Source organism: Podarcis gaigeae (genome assembly GCF_964106915.1).
Source record: "Podarcis gaigeae genome assembly, chromosome: 18".
Classification (NCBI taxonomy): domain Eukaryota; kingdom Metazoa; phylum Chordata; class Lepidosauria; order Squamata; family Lacertidae; genus Podarcis; species Podarcis gaigeae.
Window position 1 is genome coordinate 2,455,449 of NC_139696.1, and position 23,893 is coordinate 2,479,341.

Sequence of the window (23,893 nt, forward strand, 5' to 3'; positions counted from 1 at the left end):
ACACGACCCGGAAGCTGTATGCTGGCTCCCTCTGCCAGTAAAGCGAGATGAGCGCCACAACCCCAGAGTCGACCAGGTCTTCACCTAATGGTCTTCACCCTTTGTTGTTGTTTAGCCGTGTCCGCCTCTTCGTGACCCCCTGGACCAGAGCACGCCAGGCCCTCCTGTCTTCGGCCCTCCTGTCTTCCACTGCCTCCCGCAGTTTGGTCAAGCTCATACTGGTCGCTTCGAGAACACTGTCCCACCATCTCCTCCTCCGTCGTCCCCTTCTCCTTGTGTCCTCCATCTTTCCCAACATCAGGGTCTTTTCCAGGGAGTCTTCTCTTCTCCTGAGGTGGCCAAAGTCTTGGAGCCTCAGCTTCAGGATCTGTCCTTCCAGTGAGCACTCAGGGCTGATTTCCTTCAGAATGGAGAGGTTGGATCTTCTTGCAGTCCATGGGACTCTCCAGAGTCTCCTCCAGCACCAGAATTCAAAAGCATCCATTCTTCGGCGATCTTTATGGTCCAGCTCTCACTTCCATACATCACTACTGGGAAAACCAGAGCTTGAACTATACGGACCTTTGTTGGCAAGGTGATGTCTCTGCTTTTTAAGATACTGTCTAGGTTTACCTTTATCTCTGCTGCAAGCAGAAGATGGACTGGGAAGAAGGACATGTTTCAGGGAGCTGGAGAGCATCTTTGGGTACCACAGAGCAGCGGCAACGTGAGTCTCTGTGGGCGATTTGGAGGAGGCGACGCCAAAGGGAGTCCCCATGCTGTTGCCGCGGCAACCGTTTGAAGGATGTCTGTCTCCAGGCAACTTGAGCTGCCAGAGGAGAAGTCATGTTTGCGCTCCGAATCGCCTTGGAGTCGACAGCTTCCTGGTCTTGCTGGCAGCAGCTGAAACCCCAGGTGGAGTTGGACTTCAGACTTTTCTCACCCTGACTGCCGATAAAAGCAGCTGAGAGGAGGTTCAGAGGGCAGAAGGCTGGAGAGGAAGGCGAGGAAGAGGAAGACGGCCCTTCGGAGTGAAAAATGGACCACCTCAAAGCTGCTGAAGATGTCATCCCGGGGCGGCCGAGCAAGCTGTAAGTGGCTGGGCTCTTTTGAGGAAGGGGGACACTTGCAATCGATATGATTCCACCCCCGTTGGAAATCAGGGGAGAAACGTTGAAGGGGATGGAATAGGACGTCCCTATTTTCAGGGCAGAAATGTCAGAGGGGATGTAATAGGGCGTCCCTATTTTCACGGGAGAAACGTTGGACGGGATGGAATAGGACGTCCCTATTTTCACGGGAGAAACGTTGGAGGGTACGGAATAGGACGTCTCTATTTTCAGGGGAGAAACGTTGGAGGGGACGGAATAGAATGTCCCTATTTTCACGGGAGAAACGTCGGAGGGTATGGAATAGGACGTCCCTATTTTCACGGGAGAAACGTTGGAGGGTACGGAATAGGACGTCCCTATTTTCACTGGAGAAATGTTGGAAGGGATGGAAAAGGACGTCCCTATTTTCAGGGGAGAAACGTTGGAGGGGATGGAATAGGACGTCTCTATTTTCAGGGGAGAAACGTTGGAGGGGACGGAATAGGACGTCCCTATTTTCACTGGAGAAATTTTGGAGGGTATGAAAGATGGGAGTTGGGAAAAGCTGGGACTGCCTCTATTTCAGGGGTGGCCAACTCCCAAGAGATTGCGATCTACTCACAGAGATAAAACTGGCAGTGATCTACCCCCTTTTGGGGGGTCCAGGTCAAAGTTGTTGAGTTTTTTCAGGGAAGAGGTAAAATGTTGAGGGTTTTTTAGGGGAGCCGCAGTTGTTCAGCTTCACCGCATATATCCAGTGATGATCTGGTAGATCTACCAGATCACGATCTACCCGTTGGACATGCCTGCGGTCTATTTGTTAGATCAGGGATGGGGGAGACCCCTTTCAGTCGCTTCGGCTTCCTTTCGACGGAGCAGCCGCGCGAGGTTTCTACCCGGCGCCGCTTAATCCGGAGTCGCTCCGCTTCTCTCGGGTGACTCAGAACAGCCGCCGGCTCATCCCCTGGTGCTGGGCAGGAAGGTGAGAGGAGGAGGAGTCAAAGGTGGCCCGCCGTTCGGGAGTCATCTCGGGGAGGTGGCGAGGAGGAGGCGGAGGAAAAGGTTCAAGGTCTTCCCTCGCGTCCGCGCGCCTCCCTTCTCCCCGCCCATGAGCCGGGCATCGGATCTGAAGAGGCTCCGCGATGGTCAAGCTCGGAGTCGCCCCGGGACCTGATAGCCTCTCCTTGACCGACATCAGGTAGTAACCTCCTTTAGGGAGAGGAGAACCCAGGCGTCCGGGTTTAGGAACAAGCCCTCCCCTCTTTCTTCCTTCCTTCCTTCCTTCCTTCCTTCCTTCCTTCCTTCCTTCCTTCCTTCCTTCCTTCCTTTCTCTCTCTCTCCCCCTCTCCCTCTTTCGTTCTTTCTTTCTTTCTTTCTTTCCCTCCCTCCCTCCCTCCCTTTCTTTCTTTCACTCTTTCTCTCTCTCTCTTTCTTTCTTTCTTTCTCTCTCGCTCTCTCTCTCCCTCCCTCCCTTTCTTTCTTTCTCTTTCTTTCTTTTGCACTTTTTCTCTTCCTTCCTTCCTTCCTTCCTTCCTTCCTTCCTTCCTTCCTTCCTTCCTTCCATCCATCCTTCCTTCCTCTCTCACCCACCTCCGCCTTTCCTATTTCAAAACCCTCTAAAAATAAACCTGGCATCTTCTCTCCAGAAGAACCCAGGTGTCCTGGCGTTCTGCCAGAGACCTCCCGGCTTCCAATCGATGCAAAGCCCCACCCAGCATCCCAGAAGGGACCCAGGCGTCCTGGCCAGGCTCTCAGCACGGGGGATTCCCAGCCCACCAGTGACTCCGCTCCCAATTCTTTCGGGACGCTGGCGCCGGGGGCGCAGGCTCTGCGCATGTTCTTGTTTGTGAGCCACCTTGAACTGAATCAATAATAAGAATAGGCCCCGTCTCCCAGCAACCAGCAGGACCAATGGTTAGAGGTGGCAACCAGTTCGGAGCCCGGGAGGGACACCCTCTCGGCTGCTCCTTTTACTGACAAAAACCTTTCTCTACTGCTAAAAGCAGAGCTTCCTAGTTTGGGGCAGCCTACCACTGAACAGGCAGGCACTTGGGGAAAGAAGAGACCCCCCCCCTCTGGGATTAAAACCATAAGATTGTCGAATTGGAGTCATCTAGTCCAACCCCCCATCAGTGCGGGTTCCTAGAAGTCTGTGGCCCAGCAGTGATGTATGGAAGTGAGAGCTGGACCATCAAGAAGGCTGATCGCCGAAGAATGGATGCTTTTGAATTCTGGTGCTGAAGGAAACTCTTGAGAGTCCCATGGACTGCAAGAAGATCGAACCTCTCCATTCGGAAGGAAATCAGCCCTGAGTGCTGACTGGAAGGACAGATCCTGAAGCTGAGGCTCCAAGACTTTGGCCACCTCATGAGAAGAGAAGACTCCCTGGAAAAGACCCTGATGTTGGGAAAGATGGAGGGCACAAGGAGAAGGGGACGAGATGGTGGGACAGTGTTCTCGAAGCTACCAGCATGAGTTTGACCAAACCGCAGGAGGCAGCGGAAGACAGGAGGGCCTGGTGTGCTCTGGTTCAGGGGGTCACGAAGAGGCGGACACGACTAAATGACAACAACAAAGTCCAAACCCCCCCCCCCCCAGCAATGCGGGTTCCCAGAAGTCTGTGGCTGTCCTCTATCGGAGACAGGACGCTGGGACATAGATGGATGCTTGTCCCATGTGATATCAGGGCAGATTGGAGCAAGCACTATCTGCGGAGATCAACGTTGAATCCTGACAAGACAGACGTACTGTTTTGGGGGGACAAGGGGGGCAGGCGTCGTCCTGAATGGGGTCACTGTGCCCCCAAAGGACCAACTGTGCAGCCTGGGGGCCATTTTGGACTCGTAGCTGTCCATGGAGTCTCAGGTCAGTTCTGTGTCCAGGGCAGCTCCATCTGGTACGCAGGATGAGACCCTCCCTGCCCACAGACTGTCTGGCCAGAGTGGTGCATGCTCTGGTTATCTCCCGCTTGGACTACTGCCATGCGCTCTACGTGGGGCCGCCTTTGAAGGTGACCCGGAAACTGCAACTAATCCAGAACGCGGCAGCTAGACTGGGGACTGGGAGCGGCCGCCGAGACCACATAACACGGGTCCTGAAAGACCTACATTGGCTCCCAGTACGTTTCCGAGCACAATTCAAAGTGTTGGTGCTGACCTTGAAAGCCCTAAATGGCCCAGTAGACCTGAAGGAGCATCTCCATCCCCATCGTTCTGCCCGGACACTGAGGTCCAGCTCCGAGGGCCTTCTGGTGGTTCCCTCCCTGCGAGAAGTGAGATTACAGGGAACCAGGCAGAGGGCCTTCTCAGTGGTGGCGCCCTCCCTGTGGAACGCCCCCCCATCAGATGTCAAGGAAATAAGCAACTATCTGACTTTTGGAGGACATCTGAAGGCAGCCCTGTTTAGGGAAGCTTTTCATATTTGATGAATTACAGTGGCACCTCGGGTTGAGAACCTAATTCGTTCTGGAGGTCCGTTCTTAACCTGAAACTGTTCTTAACCTGAGGTACCACTTTAGCTAATGGGGCCTCCAACTGCCGCCGCCGCACAATTTCTGTTCTCATCCTGAAGCAAAGCTCTTAACCCAAGGTACTATTTCTGGGTTAGCGGAGTCTGTAACCTGAAGCGTATGTAACCTGAAGCGTATGTAACCCGAGGTACCACTGTATTGTATTTTAATATTTTGCTTGAAGCTACCCAGAGTGGCTGGGGACACCCGGCCAGATGGGTGGGGTATAAAGAATGAATTTATTATTATTATTATTATTATTATTATTATTATTATTAATAGGGAGACCCATCTTTTGTGGCCCGTGGGAAGGCGTGCATGTATCTTGGCTACCGTATTTTTTGCTCTATAAGACTCCCTTTTCCCCTCCCAAAAAGTAAGGGGAAATGTGTGTCTGTCTTATGGAGCGAATGCAGGCTGCGCAGCTATCCCAGAAGCCAGAACAGCAAGAGAGATCTCTGCTTTCGCTGCGCAGCGATCCCTCTTGCTGTTCTGGCTTCTGAGATTCAGAATTTTTTTTCCCTTGTTTTCCTCCTCTAAAAACTAGGTGCGTTTCGTGGTCTGGTGCGTCTTATAGAGCGAAAAATATGGTATTTATGGGCGCACGTGGGATTTGGGATCTTGCGAAAGATTGGCATCTCAGGTTAGGACTAGCGTCACGGAAGCATCAGTCTAGGAAGGGAACAACTCTGGAACCCCTCCAAGTATACGATACACAGTCCAACACGTGTCTGCCCAGAGGCCATCTGGTCCAATGGGCGGGTATCAAACCGCAGCCTAAGTTTCCAGTCCTCTTTACCTTTTGGAGATCATCCCTGCCAATCTCTGATCCCTGCAGCCCCCTGGCTAGGAATGCGGAAGGACAGGGAGTGCGGCGAATGCAGCCCAAATTTCTTTTTTAAAAAAGTAAAATTATTAAATTTTCCAACATACATTTATAATATCCAATCTAAATTTGTCACATATTTTCCCTTTTTGACTTCCTTCAACCTCTCTGACAATCATCCATTATTCAAATTTTTAAAACGCATTTCCTAATTTTATATTGCATTTTATAAACCTTCACCTCATAGTTTTCATCAATACAATAGTCCTCTAACATTCACAGAGCTTCTTGAAATCCCACTAGCGTTATTTGCTCATCACATACACATTTCAGATAATCTGTAAATTTCCCCCCATCTTCGATGAACTTTTGATCTCGTATATATCTGATCTTTCCTGTTTTTTTATCCACTTCTGCATAATCCATCAATTTCATTCTCCATTCTTCGAGCGCCGGCAATTGTTCCTGTTTCCATTTTTGGGCCAGTAGTATTCTCGCTGCTGTTACTGCATATTGAAAAAGTTTACAATCCTTTCCCAAGTTTCTAGTCCTATTTAAGGACGGAGGCGATTAGAAGCGGGGGGGGGGCGAGGGGGCTAGCATTGGTTCTGCTGGAAGCTTGATTGGTGTGTACCAATCGGCCGGTGATTTGTTTTTCGAAAGCTTGTTGCTGCCTTGGAGGTTTGCGGGTTGGGCTAGATGACCCTTCCGGGGAGCGAGGTCCCTTTCTGAAATTCTGATTCTATAAAATGAGGTTGTGTGGAGGAAGAACCCCTGAGCCCAGCCTGGAGCTCTTTGGAGGGAAGCAATAAAAAGCAAACGATTGGTTTTTGAAAAGGAAAACGGGGATCTGGCCGAGGGGTAAATTCTGGTGTTTTGTGGTGGCTCTGATTTTCCACGCCGGTGACTTTTCCCCCGGCGGCCGGCTGGGAAATCCCAGGAATGCCAACAGCCAGCCAGACTGGTTATTTTCCTGTTCTGTGTATCCTGTTTGGCATAGCAACTCCAAAGCATGCACCACGGATTTCAGCTCCCGGCCCAGAAGTCTCCCTGGCGTAAATTGTTATATTATGGATAGAATTTCGATTATAGAGAAATAACCTCGCATGTACTTCTTTCGCTGGATGTGGACCTCCTTATCCACCCCCTAAAAATAAAATACTAAAATCCCCTAAATGAAAATGATAATGTGAAATGCAGAAAAAAAACAAGCTGTGATATTGACGCGAAAGGTTATGGGTCTTGGGTCTGGCTCCGAGCCGCAGAGCCAGAATTCCCGGACATCCCTCTCTCGCCGCTTGATCGGCTGACATTTTCAGGTAGGCTTCTCCTGCGCATGGAGGTTCTACCACAGGGGTCTGCAAACTACGGCCCGGGAGCCAGATGCGGCTCCACCAAGCTCATCAATCCAGCCTGCGGACCCTGCCGCCCACCCTCTCATTCAGTCCCTGTGCTGAGCTCAACCCGGCGCGGCCACGGCTGGTGCGTGGGTGGGTGGGCAGCGGATCTGGGCCACGCCATGGGCATCATCAGGGTCTTGCAGAGCCAGGGCAGGTAGATAATGTGCCCCCCTTTTTTTACCCTGGGGATAACTGAAGTCTTTTAAATAAGCAAGTATATAAATAATTTCCACAAAACTTATGCTGACAAATAATTTTATTTCAAGGCTTGAAAGACAAAATGGAAAACATAGATATACAATAAAGGTAAAGGGACCCCTGACCATTAGGTCCAGTTGTGGCCGACTCTGGGGTTGCGGCGCTCATCTTGCTTTACTTGCCGAGGGAGCCGGCGTACAGCTTCCGGGTCATGTGGCCAGCAGGACTAAGCCGCTTCTGGCGAACCAGAGCAGCGCACGGAAACGCCGTTTACCTTCCCGCCGGAGCGGTACCTATTTATCTACTTGCACTTTGACGTGCTTTCGAACTGCTAGGTTGGCAGGAGCAGGGACTGAGCAACGGGAGCTCACCCTGTCATCACGGGGATTTGAACCGCTGACCTTCTGATCATCAAGCCCTAGGCTCTGTGGTTTAACTCACCTAATGGTCAGGGGTCCCTTTACCTTTAATCGTCAGCCGCGGAGGCTTATCGGACTAAAAGCGAACCGGCGTCCAGCCGGATACTTCTGTGAAATACCAAAAGCAATTTCTTCCATCTTCCTGCGTTGTTGTATAAACCGCTGCCCGCAGCAAGCAGTATTTAGTGCTAGACTGTTCCTGGATGAGGAGGGTCTACGGGTCTTCCTCAGGAGTCCCCATGCCCTTTACGGAAGGCCAAAAGTTAAACCAAGATGCCACCCACTCCCTCGTCACCTGAGACGTTACATAAAGCGATCGCAATCTCGGGTTTTGTATCGGGGCGCGGCTGATTCCATTGGCACGCGGCTAATTATAGGGAAGGGGAGGGAAATAATCTCATTAAATTCTGACTGATGACAGGCTAGAGAGGGATTGCATTGCATGACAAAGCACTGGTGTGAGGTGAGCCGAAAAAGGGAAATTTATCCTCCTGCAATCGCAATAAAAATAAAATTCTTCGCCTCCCTTTTGGAGACGCGTTGAAGGCATGCCGTTTTGAACTCATCCAAAATGGTTCAAGTCCAACTGAGGGCTTCTTTCGCTACCTCCCGCCTTGCTTAAGTCTCTGCCTCTCTTATGCCCGTCTGTGAAATGGGCGCAGGAGCAAGGATGGGAAATTTATCCTCCTGCAATCTCAACAAAAATAAAATTCCCCGTCTCCGTTTCGGAGACACGTTGAAGGCATGTCGTTTGGAAGATATCCAGAATGATTCAAGTCCAGCTTGAGGGCCTCTTTCGCCGCCTTCCCCCTTGCTTAAATCTCTGCCTTTCTTGTGCCCATCTGTGAAATGGGCGCAGGAGCAAGGATGGGTGGATCAGCAGCGAGGGTGACGGTGTCTCAGGAGGAGGAAGTGTCGGCCCAAGGCTGGGGTTCGGGACTTGTGAAGCAACATAATTAATCAGGCAATTTCTCGCTCCTTCCCAGCTGCCTGTCAGAGATCTCTGGAAAACAAAGGAAAAGCAAGCGAAGGATGTCGGAGCAAAAAAAGTCCCAAAGTTTGGAGGAGACGGTCGGCGAGGCAGCCAGGAATGGACACAACCCGCCCCTTTCGCGGTGAGTTTTGGCAAAAAGTGAGGCTCTGAACCGCTTGTGTGTTTGACCTTAAATGTACTTTAAATCAGAATCAGTGAAGGTCCTGTGTGAGTGTCTGGAGGCGGTTGGAGGAGGGATGGCGGCTAACAGATTGAGGTTGAATCCTGACAAGACAGAAGGACTGTTTTGGGGGGACAGGGGGCGGGCGGGTGTGGGGGACTCCCTGGTCCTGAATGGGGTAACTGTGCCCCTGAAGGACCAGGTGCGCAGCCTGGGGGTCATTTTGGACTCACAGCTGTCCATGGAGGCGCAGGTCAATTCTGTGTCCAGGGCAGCTCCATCTGGTACGCAGGATGAGACCCTCCCTGCCTGCAGACTGTCTGGCCAGAGTGGTGCATGCTCTGGTTATCTCCCTCTTGGACTACTGCCATGCGCTCTCCGTGGGGCTACCTTTGAAGAAGACCCAGAAACTGCAATTAATCCGGAATGCGGCAGCTAGACTGGTGACTGGGAGCAGCCGCCGAGACCACATAACACCGGTCTTGATAGACCTACATTGGCTCCCAGTACGTTTCCAAGCACAATTCAAAGTCTTGGGGCTGACCTTGAAAGCCCTAAACGACCCAGTATCCCTGAAGGAGCGTCTCCATCCCCATTGTTCTGCCCGGACACCTGGGTCCCTCTCCCGAGGGCCTTCTGACGGTTCTCTCCCTGCGAGAAGTGAGGTTACAGGGAACTAGACAGAGGGCCTTCTCGGTTGTGGCGCCCACCCTGTGGAACACCCTCCTTTCATCCCTTTGTCTACATAAATAATCATTTAAACATTTCCATTGTTTCCGGATTATATTTTTTGGACTTTCCTTATAATTCTTTTTTTAAATGATTTTCATCCTATTGGCTAAGACCTGAGTAAAAATTGTATAGTCTGTATTCAACGGAGAAATCGGTCTATAATTTTTAATCAACTTCGGGTCTGATGGATTTTGACAGGGGACTGATTTATAAATCTGGGGACTGTCCCTGGGAAACAGGGGTGTCTGGTAACCTTTTAGCTAGTTTAGATGGTGTTACATACCATCTGTACATCATTTTCATAACATTTTCTTCAATAAAATCAATACCTTCCTTCCACAACCTTTCCTGAGATTCTAACTGAATATTAACTCCAAAATCTTTAGCCCATTGTAACATCACCTCTTTGACCTCCTCATCCTTAGTGTGCCAACAGTAATTTATAGATTTTCAACAATATTTTCCTGTTATCATCCAATATATAAGAGCAACTCTGTTTCTCTCGTTCCTTTTAGATCCAAGACTTACGATCCGTCTTACTCCAAAGAGGCCGAGAAAGAAATTTTGGCCTCTGCACAGCACAGGAATTCGGACTCCAATGTAAGCTTGGCTGGCAGAGAGAGCCTTTTCCGACTGCTCTGATTTGTAATTATTAACTAGTTCGTATAATCGTATAGTTGGAAGGGCCCCCCAGTGGTCATGCAGTCCAACCCGCTTTCAATGCAGGGATGAATAATAGACTTTTTATCCTGCCCTGCTTCTGCAGAGCGGCTGACACACCTACCATTTCAAGCCTGAAAGTTTATAGCGATTGAGACGGGTGGGGAGCGTTCCACAACCGGGGAGCCACCACCAAAAAGGCCATAAGTCCCTGCCATAGTTAGGGAAGAAGGGAGGGAAGAAAAAAGAGAAAATAAATGACAAAAAGACTTTTGGTTCTCTGTTAAATATAGTATTCACACCTTAACACCCATCTGTTCTGTTTTCTATAAGCCGGTATTCCACCCCCACAATTTTCAAATCCATCTGTTACGAGTTCGTTTTCTCTTTCACACAAAAAGCCCGTCAGAGGCTTCCGGTCCTTAATAAGTATCGTAGAATCGTAGAATTCTAAATTGCAGGAATCTCAGCTGACCCGGATCAGGGCTAAACAGATCACACCTCTCTCTCTCTCTCTCTCTCCCCTTTCCACAGCTGGTGAAACACACTCTCAACTTCCGAAGGGTGTTCAAAGACTTCCCAGAGGAGGAAGAGCTCTTGCAGAGTAAGTGCTTGAATTAAATAATTAATCTTTATTTGCATCAGCCATCGGCCATAGCAATAAAGCAACACTATGATATACAAAGAATAGAAATAAAAAGTCAATTATATAAAATACATTTGAGGGCTTTGAATCAATGGTCAAATAGTGGACCTTATTCTGATTGCCCCAGCGAAAAACCTTGCCACCTTTGCGTTCACCTGCTCATCTTGACCTGCCAAGAGAAAGGACCCTGGGGCAGGGGCTGGGCGACCCGGGATGGACGATAAAAGAGGGGTGATAATCTCATTCCTCAAGTCTTTACAAAGAGGGCAAGCCAGAAGGGCATGCACCACCGATTTGGGACGGCCGTCTCCACAGGGAAGTTTTTTGTGTGGCATCTGTTGGAATCGTCCCTCAAGTCCAGCCGAGGGCTAGACATTCAATCTCGCGAGAGTAAAAGCGCGTCTATATTTTGGAATTGCTAGGTTATTCAGAGGGGGTGCCAGAGAGTCGAAGTGTGAAGGTGGAAAATAGTCATACCACGGGCAAAATGTCCTTATTGTGGCCAAGTTGCTCCAACACTCGATATCATTTAAAGGTAAAGGGACTCCTGACCATTAGGTCCAGTCATGGCCAACTCTGGGGTTGCAGCGATCATCTCGCTTTACTGGCCGAGGGAGCCGGCATACAGCTTCCGGGTCATGTGGCCAGCAGGACTAAGCCGCTCATGGTGAACCAGAGCAGCGCATGGAAACGCCGTTTCCCTTCCCGCCGGAGCGGTACCTATTGATCTACTTGCGCTTTGATGTGCTTTTGAACTGCTAGGTTGACAGGAGCAGGGACCGAGCAACGGGAGCTCACCCCGTCATTGCGGGGATTCAAACCGCTGACCTTCTAATCAGCAAGCCCTAGGCTCTGTGGTTTAACCCACAGCGCCACCCGTTTCCCTTCAATACCATTTAGGCACTGACAAAAATTTTGGAGGGTGTGCAGCCGCCGCCACTATTATTCCGCTCCTCAGTGCTTCGTGCAAAACGAAAAGAAGTTAGGAGGAGTTTGCATGTCACCCGCTCCTCCAGCGGGGCCCGACCCTGGTCGCTGTGTGATGGTTCACCACACTGAGGTGGCCATGAGTCAACTTACAGATTTGAAAATAAGGGACCAGCAGCCTCGGAAATAAGGGATCAGCAGCCAAAATAAGGGATTTTACTAGGGGCACAGGTATGTTCGAGCCCCTCCAAGCCAAAGGCAGAAAGCCCAGCCAGCAACCAAATGAAGCCTCAAGCGGTGGTTCCCACAGCGCAGCAACCCGGCAAAGGGGATGCAGCAAGGAAAACCACCGTCACCTCTCTGCTGGGAAGCGCTGAGCAAAGGCGAGTCCCCAGGCAACGCGGCCGATTTGATCGGCACAAGACATGCAAGCTCCACCCCCCAGTCGTTCTCAGACTCCTTATTGGGTGAGCAACGCAGCCAAGCAACACAGCTGGAGCCTCCCTCCTCCCTGGGAGGGAGGGAGAGGAGCTGCTTCCTTTGAAACCCGGGAAATTGAAGGGACATCATCAATAAGGGACAGCAGCGGGACACGGCACTGGGATAAGGGACTGTCCCGCCAAATAAGGGATGGTTGACAGCTATGCTGAGCACTAGAATCGTGGCAGCTTCTTTGCCAACCCTTCCTTCCTGGATTTTCCCCCCGCAGCGTTTTCGTGCGCCTGGCAACGGGAGGTTCCTTATCACGGCCGCCTGTATATATCCGAAAATCACGTCTGCTTCTACTGTAGCATGGTACACCGGGAAGTTAAGGTAAGGGCTCTCGGGCCGAGGTTAAAGCTAGGGTCAGCAGACTTTTTCAGCCGGGGGCCGGTCCGCTGTCCCTCAGACCTTGTGGGGGGCCAGACTATATTTTGGAAAAAAGAAATGAACAAATTCCTATAGCCCACAAATAACCCAGAGATGCATTTTAAATAAAAGGACACATTCTGCTCATGTAAAAACACGCTGATTCCTGGACCGTCCGCGGGCCGGATTGAGAAGGCGATTGGGCCGGATCCGGCCCCCCGGGTTGAGGATCTGAAGAGGTTTATTCTTCCTTCCCTTTGTTGCCTAGACAAAAGCTAGCTGGGATAATGTTGCGGGACGCCATAAGCTCTTCTTATAGTTGTTGCAGGAATTTATGTATAGGTTGGGAGTGGGTTTGCCCCTCCAGCAGATCTCATGCACATGCAGCCCACTACCCAAAAAGGCACAATCGCTTTTGTGACTTTTGTGATTTGTCCCCACAAAACACTTTGTCACAGTTTCTTCCTATCTATTCCAAGGGCCTTTGCTGCACGATACCAAATGTCAGAATTCACTGATCAATGTATCTCTGTACTGGCTCACTGGGAAAACTTCAGAAATTCCTATAGACAGGTGAGCTCAGCTCCTCAGCAGCCCCTCTGCCTGAGTGACAATCCCTGGCATCCTGATACCTGAGTGCCAGACAGGTAGCCATTCCAGAAATAAGCCCAGATGAAGACAAAAGGGTGTGATGAACTTAGCTGGGAAACAGGGAAATGGAAATATCTCTTTTGTTCCACTTGATGGGTGTTTGGTAGAGGGCAAGAGGAACCATGGGGCAGGGTCCAGGATGCTCAGATTACGGCCACCAGACCTCCCCTTTCAAGATGTATGAGTGATGTAGTTTTTTGGGGGGTGTAACATGGGAATTAGCAGCTAATAAAAGTTTGGGGGCTCTATTGTTTGGGGCTTCCATCTTGTTCCACCTGGTGGCAGGTGGGAGTCCCGTCGCGACCGTCTTCAATAAAGACCAAGCCAACTGGCTGCTGTTTTGCTCTGGTATGCCTGGCTGGTGTCCTTGTTTATTTTGTCCAAGGGAGCCCTCAGATTTCTCCGTTAACATAGACTTGTGGTCTTTCTCTCTCTGAAGTATAAAGATACCTTTTCCCCATGAACCATGTTGGGTCATATCCTGCACTTCCTTATCCCTCATCTCTCTCTCTCTCTCTCTCTCTCTCTCTCTCTCTCTCTCTCTCTCTCTCCTGCCTCCCCTTTTCCCGGACCGACAGGTTGTCATCCCAGTTCCATCCATCAGCATCCTCAAAAAGGCCAACACAGCCTTGCTGGTACCCAACGCTGTCTGCATCCGGACGTCGGATGGAGAAAAGGTGAGAGCCGACCAGTGCCGGATTTACGTAAAAGCTAAACAAGCTCTAGCTTAGGGCCCTGCTCTCTTGGGGACCCCAAAAAAATTAAAGGGAAAAGAGAATTGGATGTACATTTCCAAAATAGAAGATACAAAACAAATAAAATAAAACCTACATACAGCAACATTGTTTTGTGTTGTGTAGGCTCCTGTGATGTAAGTCAGTGGTGGCCAAAACTGGCTGTTTTGGGACTACAATTCCCATCACCCCTGACCACTGGTCCTGTTAGCTAGGGATGATGGGAGTTGTAGTCCCAAAACAGCTGGAGGGCCAAGTTTGGCCATCACTGATGTAAGTCAACGGGCCCCACCTGCTCCCTGAAATATCCCTGGTTTGCTCCTTTCTATATATATAGGGTGCCTACATTCTGCAGGGACTGGTTGCAGGGCAACATGGGCTAATGGCTTGAGATACCTATGAGGTCCATCAATTGCCATATAGCATATATTCAACACAAAAAAACAGTGACAATTTGTTGTTGACAAAGGACAGCTGGACATGGAAAGGGCCCCATGACCTTCAGGAGCTGAGGGCCTCATCAAAACTAAATCCCGTCCTGGCTGTGTCAATGGATTGGCAGGGCTGGGTTCGCAAATAGTTTTGTCGAAAGCTGTTGAGCAAAATCTCAGAATCGATAATGAAAAAAAAGAGTTTCCGAGCTATTTTTTAAAAAAGGAAAACTATACTTTCACTGGCGCTGTGGGTTAAACCACAGAGCCTAGGACTTGCCGATCAGAAGGTCGGCGGTTCGAATCCCCGCAATGACAGGGTGAGCTCCCGTTGCTCGGTCCCTGCTCCTGCCAACCTAGCAGTTCGAAAGCACGTTAAAGTGCAAGTAGATAAATAGGTACCACTCCAGCGGGAAGGTAAACGGCGTTTCCGTGCGCTGCTCTGGTTCGCCAGAAGCGACTTAGTCCTGCTGGCCACATGACCCGGAAGCTGTACGCCGGCTCCCTCGGCCAGTAAAGCGAGATGAGCGCCTTTACCTTTACACTTTTGCCATGTCCAGATTTCCCCGGACATCTCAGCGATCTCCACCCGTTTACGAGGGCTATGTCCAGGAAATTCTAGATGCATGGCAGCCGTTAGCTGAAGCAACAGGACCTGGGGAAATGCTTTTAAGTGTGCATTGAATGTGATTTAAATTACGGTTCTTTATTGAACTGATATACCCCCCTCCGTTCGAGGCTCACAAAGCGGTTTGCAAAATTTGTATGTTGGCCCTGACGGAAACTCCGAACATTTCAGCCTCCTAAGAATCCCATTTTTAAAAAAAACCCAGCAAGGTTCTAGTCCTGTTTGCCCAGGTTTTTCCTCTAGCAAGCTTTCCAATCTATTATGGGGTGTTATTTCCGTGTGGAAGGCTAGGCTGCCTCCCCGTCGGAAAGGAAAAGAAAGCAAAATATGGGCGTGAAGGATCTGTTTCGTTCCACAAGGTGAAGACTGTGATCTTATTTTATTTTATCCTACCCCTTCTTCCCACACCGCAGTTCCTGTTTGGGTCTCTTCGCTCCCGGGAAACCGTTTACCAGAGCCTGCGTTCTATCTGCAAACACCTCCAGGTAATTAATAATAATAATAATAATAATAATAATAATAATAATAATAGAGTGATACCTTGGTTCTCTGCCAGGATACACACACACCTTGTTGAGGTGCCGAGATTCAAAATCTCAGGAAGATACTATCTTCCTTTCATTTTTTAAAAGAACCTAAGTTTCTAGTCCCTGTGACCAACATTACCTCTACCCAGGAAAAAAATGGAGGGAGCAAGAACTTTCGTTGGAGAAAAGATGGGGCGGAATTGTAATACAGTGGTCCCTTGGGTCTCAAACTTAATCCGTTCCGCAAGTCCGTTCCAAAACCAAAACGTTCCAAAACCAAGACAGCGCTTTCCCAAAGAAAGTAATGCAAAACGGATTAATCTGTTCCAATCAGCATGTTTTTACATGAGCAGAATGTGTCCGTTTATTTAAAATGCATCTCTGGGTTATTTGTGGGGCACAGGAATTCGTTCATTCCCCCCCTCAAAATATAGTCCGGCGCCCCGCAAGGTCTGAGGGACAGTGGACCAACCCCCTGCTGAAAAAGTTTACTGACCCCTGCTATAGATGTATTGGAATTGAATTATTATTATTGTTATTATTATTATTATTATTTTATTATTATTATTATTATTAATAATAATAATAATAATAATAATAATTTATATTATTATTAAAGATATTCCACAGTCATGAAAGAAGGAAATCTGGTCCGTTTTAGGTACAGCTATGTATCTCATGGGGGGTTGGGATAGATGACTTTTGGAGGGCCCTTCCACTTCCATGGTTCCAGTTCTTTGATTTCTCTTCTGCTTCCTCTAGGACGGGGCGGGCTGGTGTGGGGGACTCCCTGGTCCTGAATGGGGTAACTGTGCCCCCGAAGGACCAGGTGCGCAGCCTGGGAGCCATTCTGGACTCACAGCTGTCCATGGAGGCGCAGGTTAATTCTGTATGCAGGGCAGCTCCATCTGGTATGCAGGATGAGACCCTACCTGCCCGCGGACTGTCTCGCCAGAGTGGTGCATGCTCTAGTTATCTCCCGCTTGGACTACTGCCATGCGCCCTACATGGGGCTACCGTTGAAGGTGACTCGGAAACTACAACTAATCCAGAATGCGGCAGCCAGACTGGGGACTGGGAGCGGCCGCTGAGACCACATAACGTACATTGGCTCCCAGGACGTTTCCGAGCACAATTCAAAGCGTTGGTGCTGACCTTTTAAGCCCTAAATGGCCCAGAATCCCTGAAGGAGCATCTCCACCCTCATCATCCAGCATCTCCACCCCCATCATCCACCGGGGTCCTTCTCCCAAGGGCCTTCTGGCGGTTACCTCATTGCAAGAAGCAAAGCTACAGGGAACCAGGCAGAGGGCCTTCTCGGTGGTGGTGCCCGCCCTCTAGAACGCCCTCCCGTCAGATGTCAAGGAAATAAACAACTACCTGACATTCAGAAGACATCTTAAGGCAGTCCTGTTTAGGGAAGTTTTTAATGTGTGACATCTTAGTGTATTTTTGGTTTCTATGGAAGCCGCCCAGAGTGGCTGGGAAACCCAGCCAGATGGGCGGGGTACAAATAATAAATTATTATCATTATTATTATTATTATTATTATTATTATTATTATTATAGGACGGCAGTCGGAACAACAGCCCAACCGCAGCGCACAACATTTCGGACCAGTTGCTTAAGATTTCTCTGGTAGGAAACTGCGTTCTCTGTGTTTTGTGTGCTCATCCATCATTTTGGGATTAGGAATAATTAGGATCAAAAGGCTACAGGTGTAGGGCACCTGCTTATATAATAATATATGCTATATGGTGATTTGTGGACCTCATAGGTATCTCAAGCCATTTGCCCATGTGGCCGTGCAACCAGTCCATGCAGAATGCAGGCACCCTATATATAGAAAGGAGCAAACCAGGGATATTTTAGGCACCCTATATGTAGGGTGAAAGAGGAGAGCGCAAAATATGGTCTGAAGCTCAAAATCAAAAAAAGGAAGATCATGGCCACTGGTCCCATCACCTCCTGGCAAATAGAAGGGGAAGAAATGGAGGCAGTGAGAGATTTTACTTTCTTGGGCTCCATGATCACTGCAGATGGTGACAGCAGCCATGAAATTAAAAGACGCCTGCTTCTTGGGAGGAAACCAATGACAAACCTAGACAGCATCTTAAAAAGCAGAGACATCACCTTGCCAACAAAGGTCCGTATAGTTAAAGCTATGGTTTTCCCAGTAGTGATGTATGGAAGTGAGAGCTGGACCATCAAGAACGCTGGTCGCCGAAGAATTGATGCTTTTGAATTCTGGTGCTGGAGGAGACTCTTGAGAGTCCCATGGACTGCAAGAAGATCCAACCTCTCCATTCTGAAGGAAATCAGCCCTGAGTGCTCACTGGAAGGACAGATCCTGAAGCTGAGGCTCCAAGACTTTGGCCACCTCATGAGAAGAGAAGACTCCCTGGAAAAGACGCTGATGTTGGGAAAGATGGAGGGCGCAAGGAGAAGGGGACGACAGAGGACGAGATGGTGGGACAGTGTTCTCGAAGGGACCAGCATGAGTTTGACCAAACTGCGGGAGGCAGTGGAAGACAGGAGGGCCTGGTGTGCTCTGGTCCAGGGGGTCACGAGGAGGCGGACACGACTAAACGACTAAACAACAACAAATATATAGAAAGGCACCCTATATAAAGAAAGGAGCAAACCAGTGATGTTTGGGGGAGCAGACTGGCAGAAGGGGCCCATAACTTACATCTTAGGAGCCGACACAACACAAAACACTGTTGCTAGATGTAGGTTTTATTTCATTTATTTTTTATCGTCTATTTTGGAAATGTACATCCAGTTTTTCCCCCTTTTTTGGGGGGGGCCCTAAGCTATAGCTGGGGACCAGGTGGTGCTGTGGGTTAAACCACAGAGCCTAGGACTTGCCAATCAGAAGGTCGGCGGTTCAAATCCCCGCAATGACGGGGTGAGCTCCCGTTGCTCAGTCCCTGCTCCTGCCAACGTAGCAGTTCGAAAGCACATCAAAGTGCAAGTAGATAAATAGGTACCGCTCTGGCGGGAAGGTAAACAGTGTTTCCGTGCGCTGCTCTGGTTCGCCAGAAGTGGCTCAGTCCTGCTGGCCACATGGCCTGGAAGCTGTACGCCGGCTCCCTCGGCCAGTAAAGCGAGATGAGCACTGCAACCCCAGAGTCGGCCACGACTGGACCTAATGGGCAGGGGTCCCTTTACCTTTACCTTTAAGCTACAGCTTGTTTAAGGTAAAGGTACCCCTTCCCATACGGGCCAGTCGTGTCCGACTCTAGGGTTGTGCGCTCATCTCACTTAAGAGGCCGGGGGCCAGCGCTGTCCGGAGACACTTCCGGGTCACGTGGCCAGCGTGACGAAGCTGCTCTGTGAGCCAGCACCAGCGCAGCACACAGAAACGCCGTTTACCTTCCCGCTATAAAGCGGTACCTATTTATCTACTTGCACTTTTGACGTGCTTTCAAACTGCTAGGTTGGCAGGAGCAGGGACCGAGCAACGGGAGCTCACCCCGTCATTGTGGGGATTCAAACCGCCAACCATGCGATCGGCAAGTCCTAGGCGCTGAGGTTTTACCCACAGTGCCACCCGCGTCCCATAGCTTGTTTAGGGAAAAACTCCTGCCTGACAAAACCCTGGTCAGTGGCTGCTGCCGTTCAGAGCATGCAACGCTAAGCTAGGTGTCTGGATGCAACCAAATTCCCCCCGTTTCCAACCTCTCTCCATTTTCGTTCCCCTCGCAGAGCCCAAAGGAGCTGGACAGCAGCCGGACGCCCCCCCTGGAAGAAACCCTCCCGGAAGAGACTGGTGAGAATTGGGTTGTTTCTGTTTATTTGATACAAAGTTCGGCGTCTAACCTTTGGAACTCCCCGCCTAGTGATATTAAGCAGGTGCCTTCACAGTAGTTTTTTTGCCGCCTGCGAAAAGCATTACTGTTTAGACAAACCTGCCCCGTTGCTTAGAAAGTAATTTTAATCCATTTTAGTATTCCCCCCCAAATAATTTTTATTGGTTTTCCCAATTTTTAACAAATCCGTCTCAAATTGCACCAGATTTAATCCCATTAAGTTGACATTCTTTGTTCATCAATAAGGTCCCTTCTTTCCCCTATTTCTGTCCTTCGTATTCCATTATGTATTTCCAATTCACGTTCCATTTTAATCTTAAATCCAGGGTGGTAATTTATGGACCTAAAAGGTATCTAATGCCATTTGCACATCACAAAATATGTATTTTATCAAAGTCATTGTTGAACTGAAATACAATTAAGACATATAGAGTGAAATAAAATTAAGAAGTATATTAATAGGGAAATAATTATTAAGCTCTAACTTAAAATGATTTTTTTTATTCATAACGAGCCTAATAATGCAAGCACCTTGGCATTTGGCAATGACAAAAGTTCCTTTAAAAACACAGTTTACAAAGGCTCATCATCCAGTCTCTGGAAACTTGCTGTAACATGAAATAATAAGAGGTGCAACTATATGATGCAAACTACTAATAATTAGAAATAGCTTGATTAATGTGAAATTGAGTGTTAGAAACAAATGCAATCGTAATAATAATAATAATAATAATAATTAATAATAATAAATTTTATTTATACCCCGCCCTCCCCGGCCAGAGACAGGCTCAGGGTGGCTAACACCAGTAAAATTACAGTAAAAACATAAGGGGGGGGGCACAATTTAAAATACAGGTTAAAATACAATTTAAAATGCAGCCTCATTTTAAAAGTGGATCAAAACCGTAGCTAATACAAGCCCATGACTTACCGTACATTATAGCAGCCTACACAACACAAAACACTGTTGCTGGATGTAGGTTTTATTTTATTTGTGTTTTTTTATCTTATATTTTGGAAATATACATGCCTTTAAATTTTTTGGGGGGGCCCTAAGGGAATGGGGCCCTAAGCTATAGCCTGTTTAAAGGTAAAGGTAAAGGGACCCCTGACCATTAGGTCCAGTCGTGGCCGACTCTGGGGTTGTGGCGCTCATCTCACTTTACTGGCCGAGGGAGCTGGCGTACAGCTTCTGGGTCATGTGGCCAGCAGGACTAAGCCGCTTCTGGCAAACCAGAGCAGCGCACGGAAACGCCGTTTACCTTCCCGCCGGAGCGGTACCTATTTATCTACTTGCCCTTTGACGTGCTTTTGAACTGCTAGGTTGGCAGGAGCAGGGACCGAGCAACGGGAGCTCACCCGTCATTGCGGGGATTCGAACCGCCGACCTTCTGATCGGCAAATCCTAGGCTCTGTGGTTTAACCCACAGCGCCACCTGCAATCCCATAGCCTGTTTAGCTTATACATAAATCCGGCACTGGGCCAATACCTCACTTTCAGGCTGACCTCCCTGCCAGGGTTGTTGAGAAGGTGAAATGCAACTATAATTTTATTTTATTTTTAATAAAAAGCCTTAACCGTCTTCTTTTGCAGACGGGGCAGATAGGACACGGATCCCCCCGATGGCAGCTATTGAACCGCACCGGGCGGCAGCAAACAGAGGTGAGTGGCTTTCCTTACCGTTTTGCAAACCGCCCTCTCCAAATTCCCCCAAAATCTCTTTTTCGCCAGCCAAACTGGGCATTGCACTCCAAAGGCCAGAGAGAGAGATTCTCAGCCATCAAGAGACCAATTGAATTGTATTCAATTGTGGGATATCAGAGTTTTGGGGGCTGGGTGTTCATCAGTAGGCAGATGCCACCCAGCTCTACCTCTCCTTTAAATCAGAACCAGTGAAGGCGGTGAAGGTCCTGTGTGAGTGTCTGGAGGCAGTTGGAGGATAGATGGTGGATAACAGATTGAGGTTGAATCCTGACAAGACAGAAGTACTGTTTTGGGGGGACAGGAGACGGGCAGGTGTGGGGGACTCCCTGGTCCTGAATGGGGTCACTGTGCCCCCGAAGGACCAGGTGTGCAGCCTGGGAATCATTTTGGATCCACAGCTGTCCATAGAGGCACAGGTCAGTTCTGTGTCCAGGGCAGCTCCATCTGGGACGCAGGATGAGACCCTCCCTGCCCGCAGACTGTCTGGCCAGAGTGGTGCAGCAATAAGTTATATGTAATTGACTTAAGGAGTAGACGGGAGGTCAGGTCCATAGTCAAAACACCTCTTTTCTTTTTGTTAAAATACTTTGTGTTTTGTTTTGTTTTTACTGCGTTTATTATTATTTCTGCTTTTTCTTGGTTCAGTTTGGATGTATGGCTTTTCTCATCGTGCATTGATAATAATAATAAAATAAAATAAAAATATTCATATGTCTTTTCCCAGGCCTTTTTAATAATAATAATAATAATAATAATAATAATAATAATAATAATAATAATATCGCCTCTTTTTATTTCCAGGAGGGTCCACAAAGTCCTGGCGGAGCTGGAAGTCTCACCTCAGCCCCCTCAACACTGTCATCCTCATCTATCTCTGCTTGTGAGTGGGCCAGTTTTCTGTTGTGATTCCTGCACTGAAAACGGGTTGGGATGGATGACCTTTGGGTTCCCTTCCTGCTCTGCAATTCTACCATTCCATGAAGCACGCAGCTTGTTAAATCCACCTCTTGGCCCCTTCCCTACTAAACTTTTGGCTGCTACTAGAAGACTTATTGGTGGGACGCGGGTGGCGCTGTGGGTTAAACCACAAAGCCTAGGACTTGCCGATCAGAAGGTCGGCGGTTCGAATCCCCGCGATGACGGGGTGAGCTCCCGTTGCTCGGTCCCTGCTCCTGCCAACCTAGCAGTTCGAAAGCACGCCAGTGCAAGTAGATAAATAGATACCGCTCTGGCGGGAAGGTAAACTGCGTTTCCGTGCGCTGCTCTGGTTCGCCAGAAGCGGCTTAGTCCTGCTGGCCACATGACCTGGAAGCTGTATGCCGGCTCCCTCGGCCAATAAAGCGAGATGAGCGCCGCAACCCCAGAGTCGGCCACGACTGGAACTAACGGTCAGGGGTCCCTTTACCTATACCTAGAAGAAAAATTAAGACGATTGTCCCACTGGCTGGAGGATAAAATTGCCAATCGCTGTTAGCCACAATGGCTTCATATTTTCCCGTTCCACTGTAACCAATGTAATCGAGAGTCTCAGTCAGTTTTATTGCACATAGCCAAAGGCTGCCGCAATGTACACAGAATTATTTGACAATTAAAAGAAAATATACTGAATTGATTAAAAAAAGACGTAAAACATTTATATTATTAAAACATTACGTACTCTAAACAAAGCTATAAAAATACCCTAATGTACAAATAAAGACATTAAACAATAAAACTCATAAGCTAAAATCATCACATGGTCACTAATGTTAAAAATATCAATTAATACAGTGTGCAATTTATACTCAGAGTGTGGTGACAAAGATAGAGCATAGCCTGAGGTAATCGAGAGTCTGGAAACCTTAGCCTGATGAGGAACGGTCGAAGGACCTGGGTATGTTTAGCCTGCGAGAGAGATAGGGAAGAGACTGGAGATGCTCTTATAAAATCTTAATATTCTGATATCTCGGTTTCAGGGTGGTGGTCCTACTTCTTTCCTCGGGGTACATTGGCTTCCGCATCGTGCAACTGGAAGAACAGTTGATCTCCATGGGAGCGTGGCCCGAAATAGACCTTCAGCAGCACCAGTGAGTTTTTGGGGGGCTTTTCGTTCCTCTGTTTTACCTTTGGCGTAAAACATGGGTAGGCAAACTGAGACCCAGGGGCCAGATCCGGCCCAATCGCCTTCTCAATCCAGCCAGCGGTCGGTCCGGGAATCTGTGTGTTTTTACACGAGTAGAATGTGTCCTTTTATTGAAAATGCATCTCTGGGTTATTTGTGGGGCATAGGAATTCGTTCATATTTTTTTCCAAAATATAGTCCGGCCCCCAACAAGGTCTGAGGGACGGTGGACCGGCCCCCGGCTGGAAAAGTTTGCTGACCCCTGGCGTAAAACGACAGTCCTGGTTAACTCTCTAAAACAGAAACACACAAACACACACCCCACAGAAGGAGAGGGGCAAAGGTTATGTCACTTATATTAGCAGTTCCCCAAAGCCCCCTACCCTATTAGAAGGAGAATTCAGAATAGCCCCCTACCCTATTAGAAGCAGACTTCAGAATAGCCCCCTACCCTATTAGAGGCCGAATTCAGAATAGCCCCCTACCCTATTAGAGGCAGAATTCAAAATAGCCCCCTACCCTATTAGAGGCAGAATTCAAAATAGCCCCCTACCCTATTAGAGGCAGAATTCAAAATAGCCCCCTACCCTATTAGAAGCAGAATTCAGAATAGCCCACTACCCTATTAGAGGCAGAATTCAAAATAGCCCCCTACCCTATTAAGAGGCCGAATTCAGAATAGCCCCCTACCCTATTAGAGGCAGAATTCCGAATAGCCCCGTACCCTATTAGATGCAGAATTCAGAATAGCCCCCAGCCCTATTAGAGGCAGAATTCAGAATAGCCCTCTACCCTATTAGAAGCAGAATTCCGAATAGCCCCCTACCCTATTAGAGGCAGACTTCAGAATAGCCCCCTACCCTATTAGAGGCAGAATTCAGAATAGCCCCCTACCCTATTAGAAGCAGAATT

At 48.7% G+C, this 23,893-nt stretch overlaps 1 protein-coding gene across 2 annotated transcripts; it reads left to right on the forward strand.

Annotated features, from left to right (window-relative positions):
* Positions 1 to 766: 766 nt before the first annotated feature.
* Positions 767 to 22,950, forward strand: LOC310835742 (GRAM domain-containing protein 2A-like; the record flags this gene model as incomplete). 2 transcript variants are annotated; one of them, XM_083720694.1, is made up of 12 exons in its annotated part: positions 2,123 to 2,268; positions 8,408 to 8,536; positions 9,823 to 9,907; positions 10,502 to 10,571; positions 12,250 to 12,353; positions 13,619 to 13,717; positions 15,247 to 15,318; positions 16,930 to 16,998; positions 19,072 to 19,135; positions 20,770 to 20,838; positions 21,682 to 21,760; positions 22,836 to 22,950. In XM_083720694.1, the coding sequence occupies exons 1-12, from the start codon at positions 2,213 to 2,215 to the stop codon at positions 22,948 to 22,950; spliced, it is 1,011 nt and encodes a 336-aa protein (XP_083576820.1). In that variant the 5' UTR covers positions 2,123 to 2,212. The 2 variants fall into 2 exon arrangements, with proteins under 2 accessions (XP_083576819.1, XP_083576820.1); XM_083720693.1 differs by lacking the exons at positions 2,123 to 2,268; positions 21,682 to 21,760; positions 22,836 to 22,950 and adding an exon at positions 767 to 1,070 and having other exon boundaries at positions 20,770 to 21,077.
* Between the last annotated feature and the right edge of the window lie 943 nt (positions 22,951 to 23,893).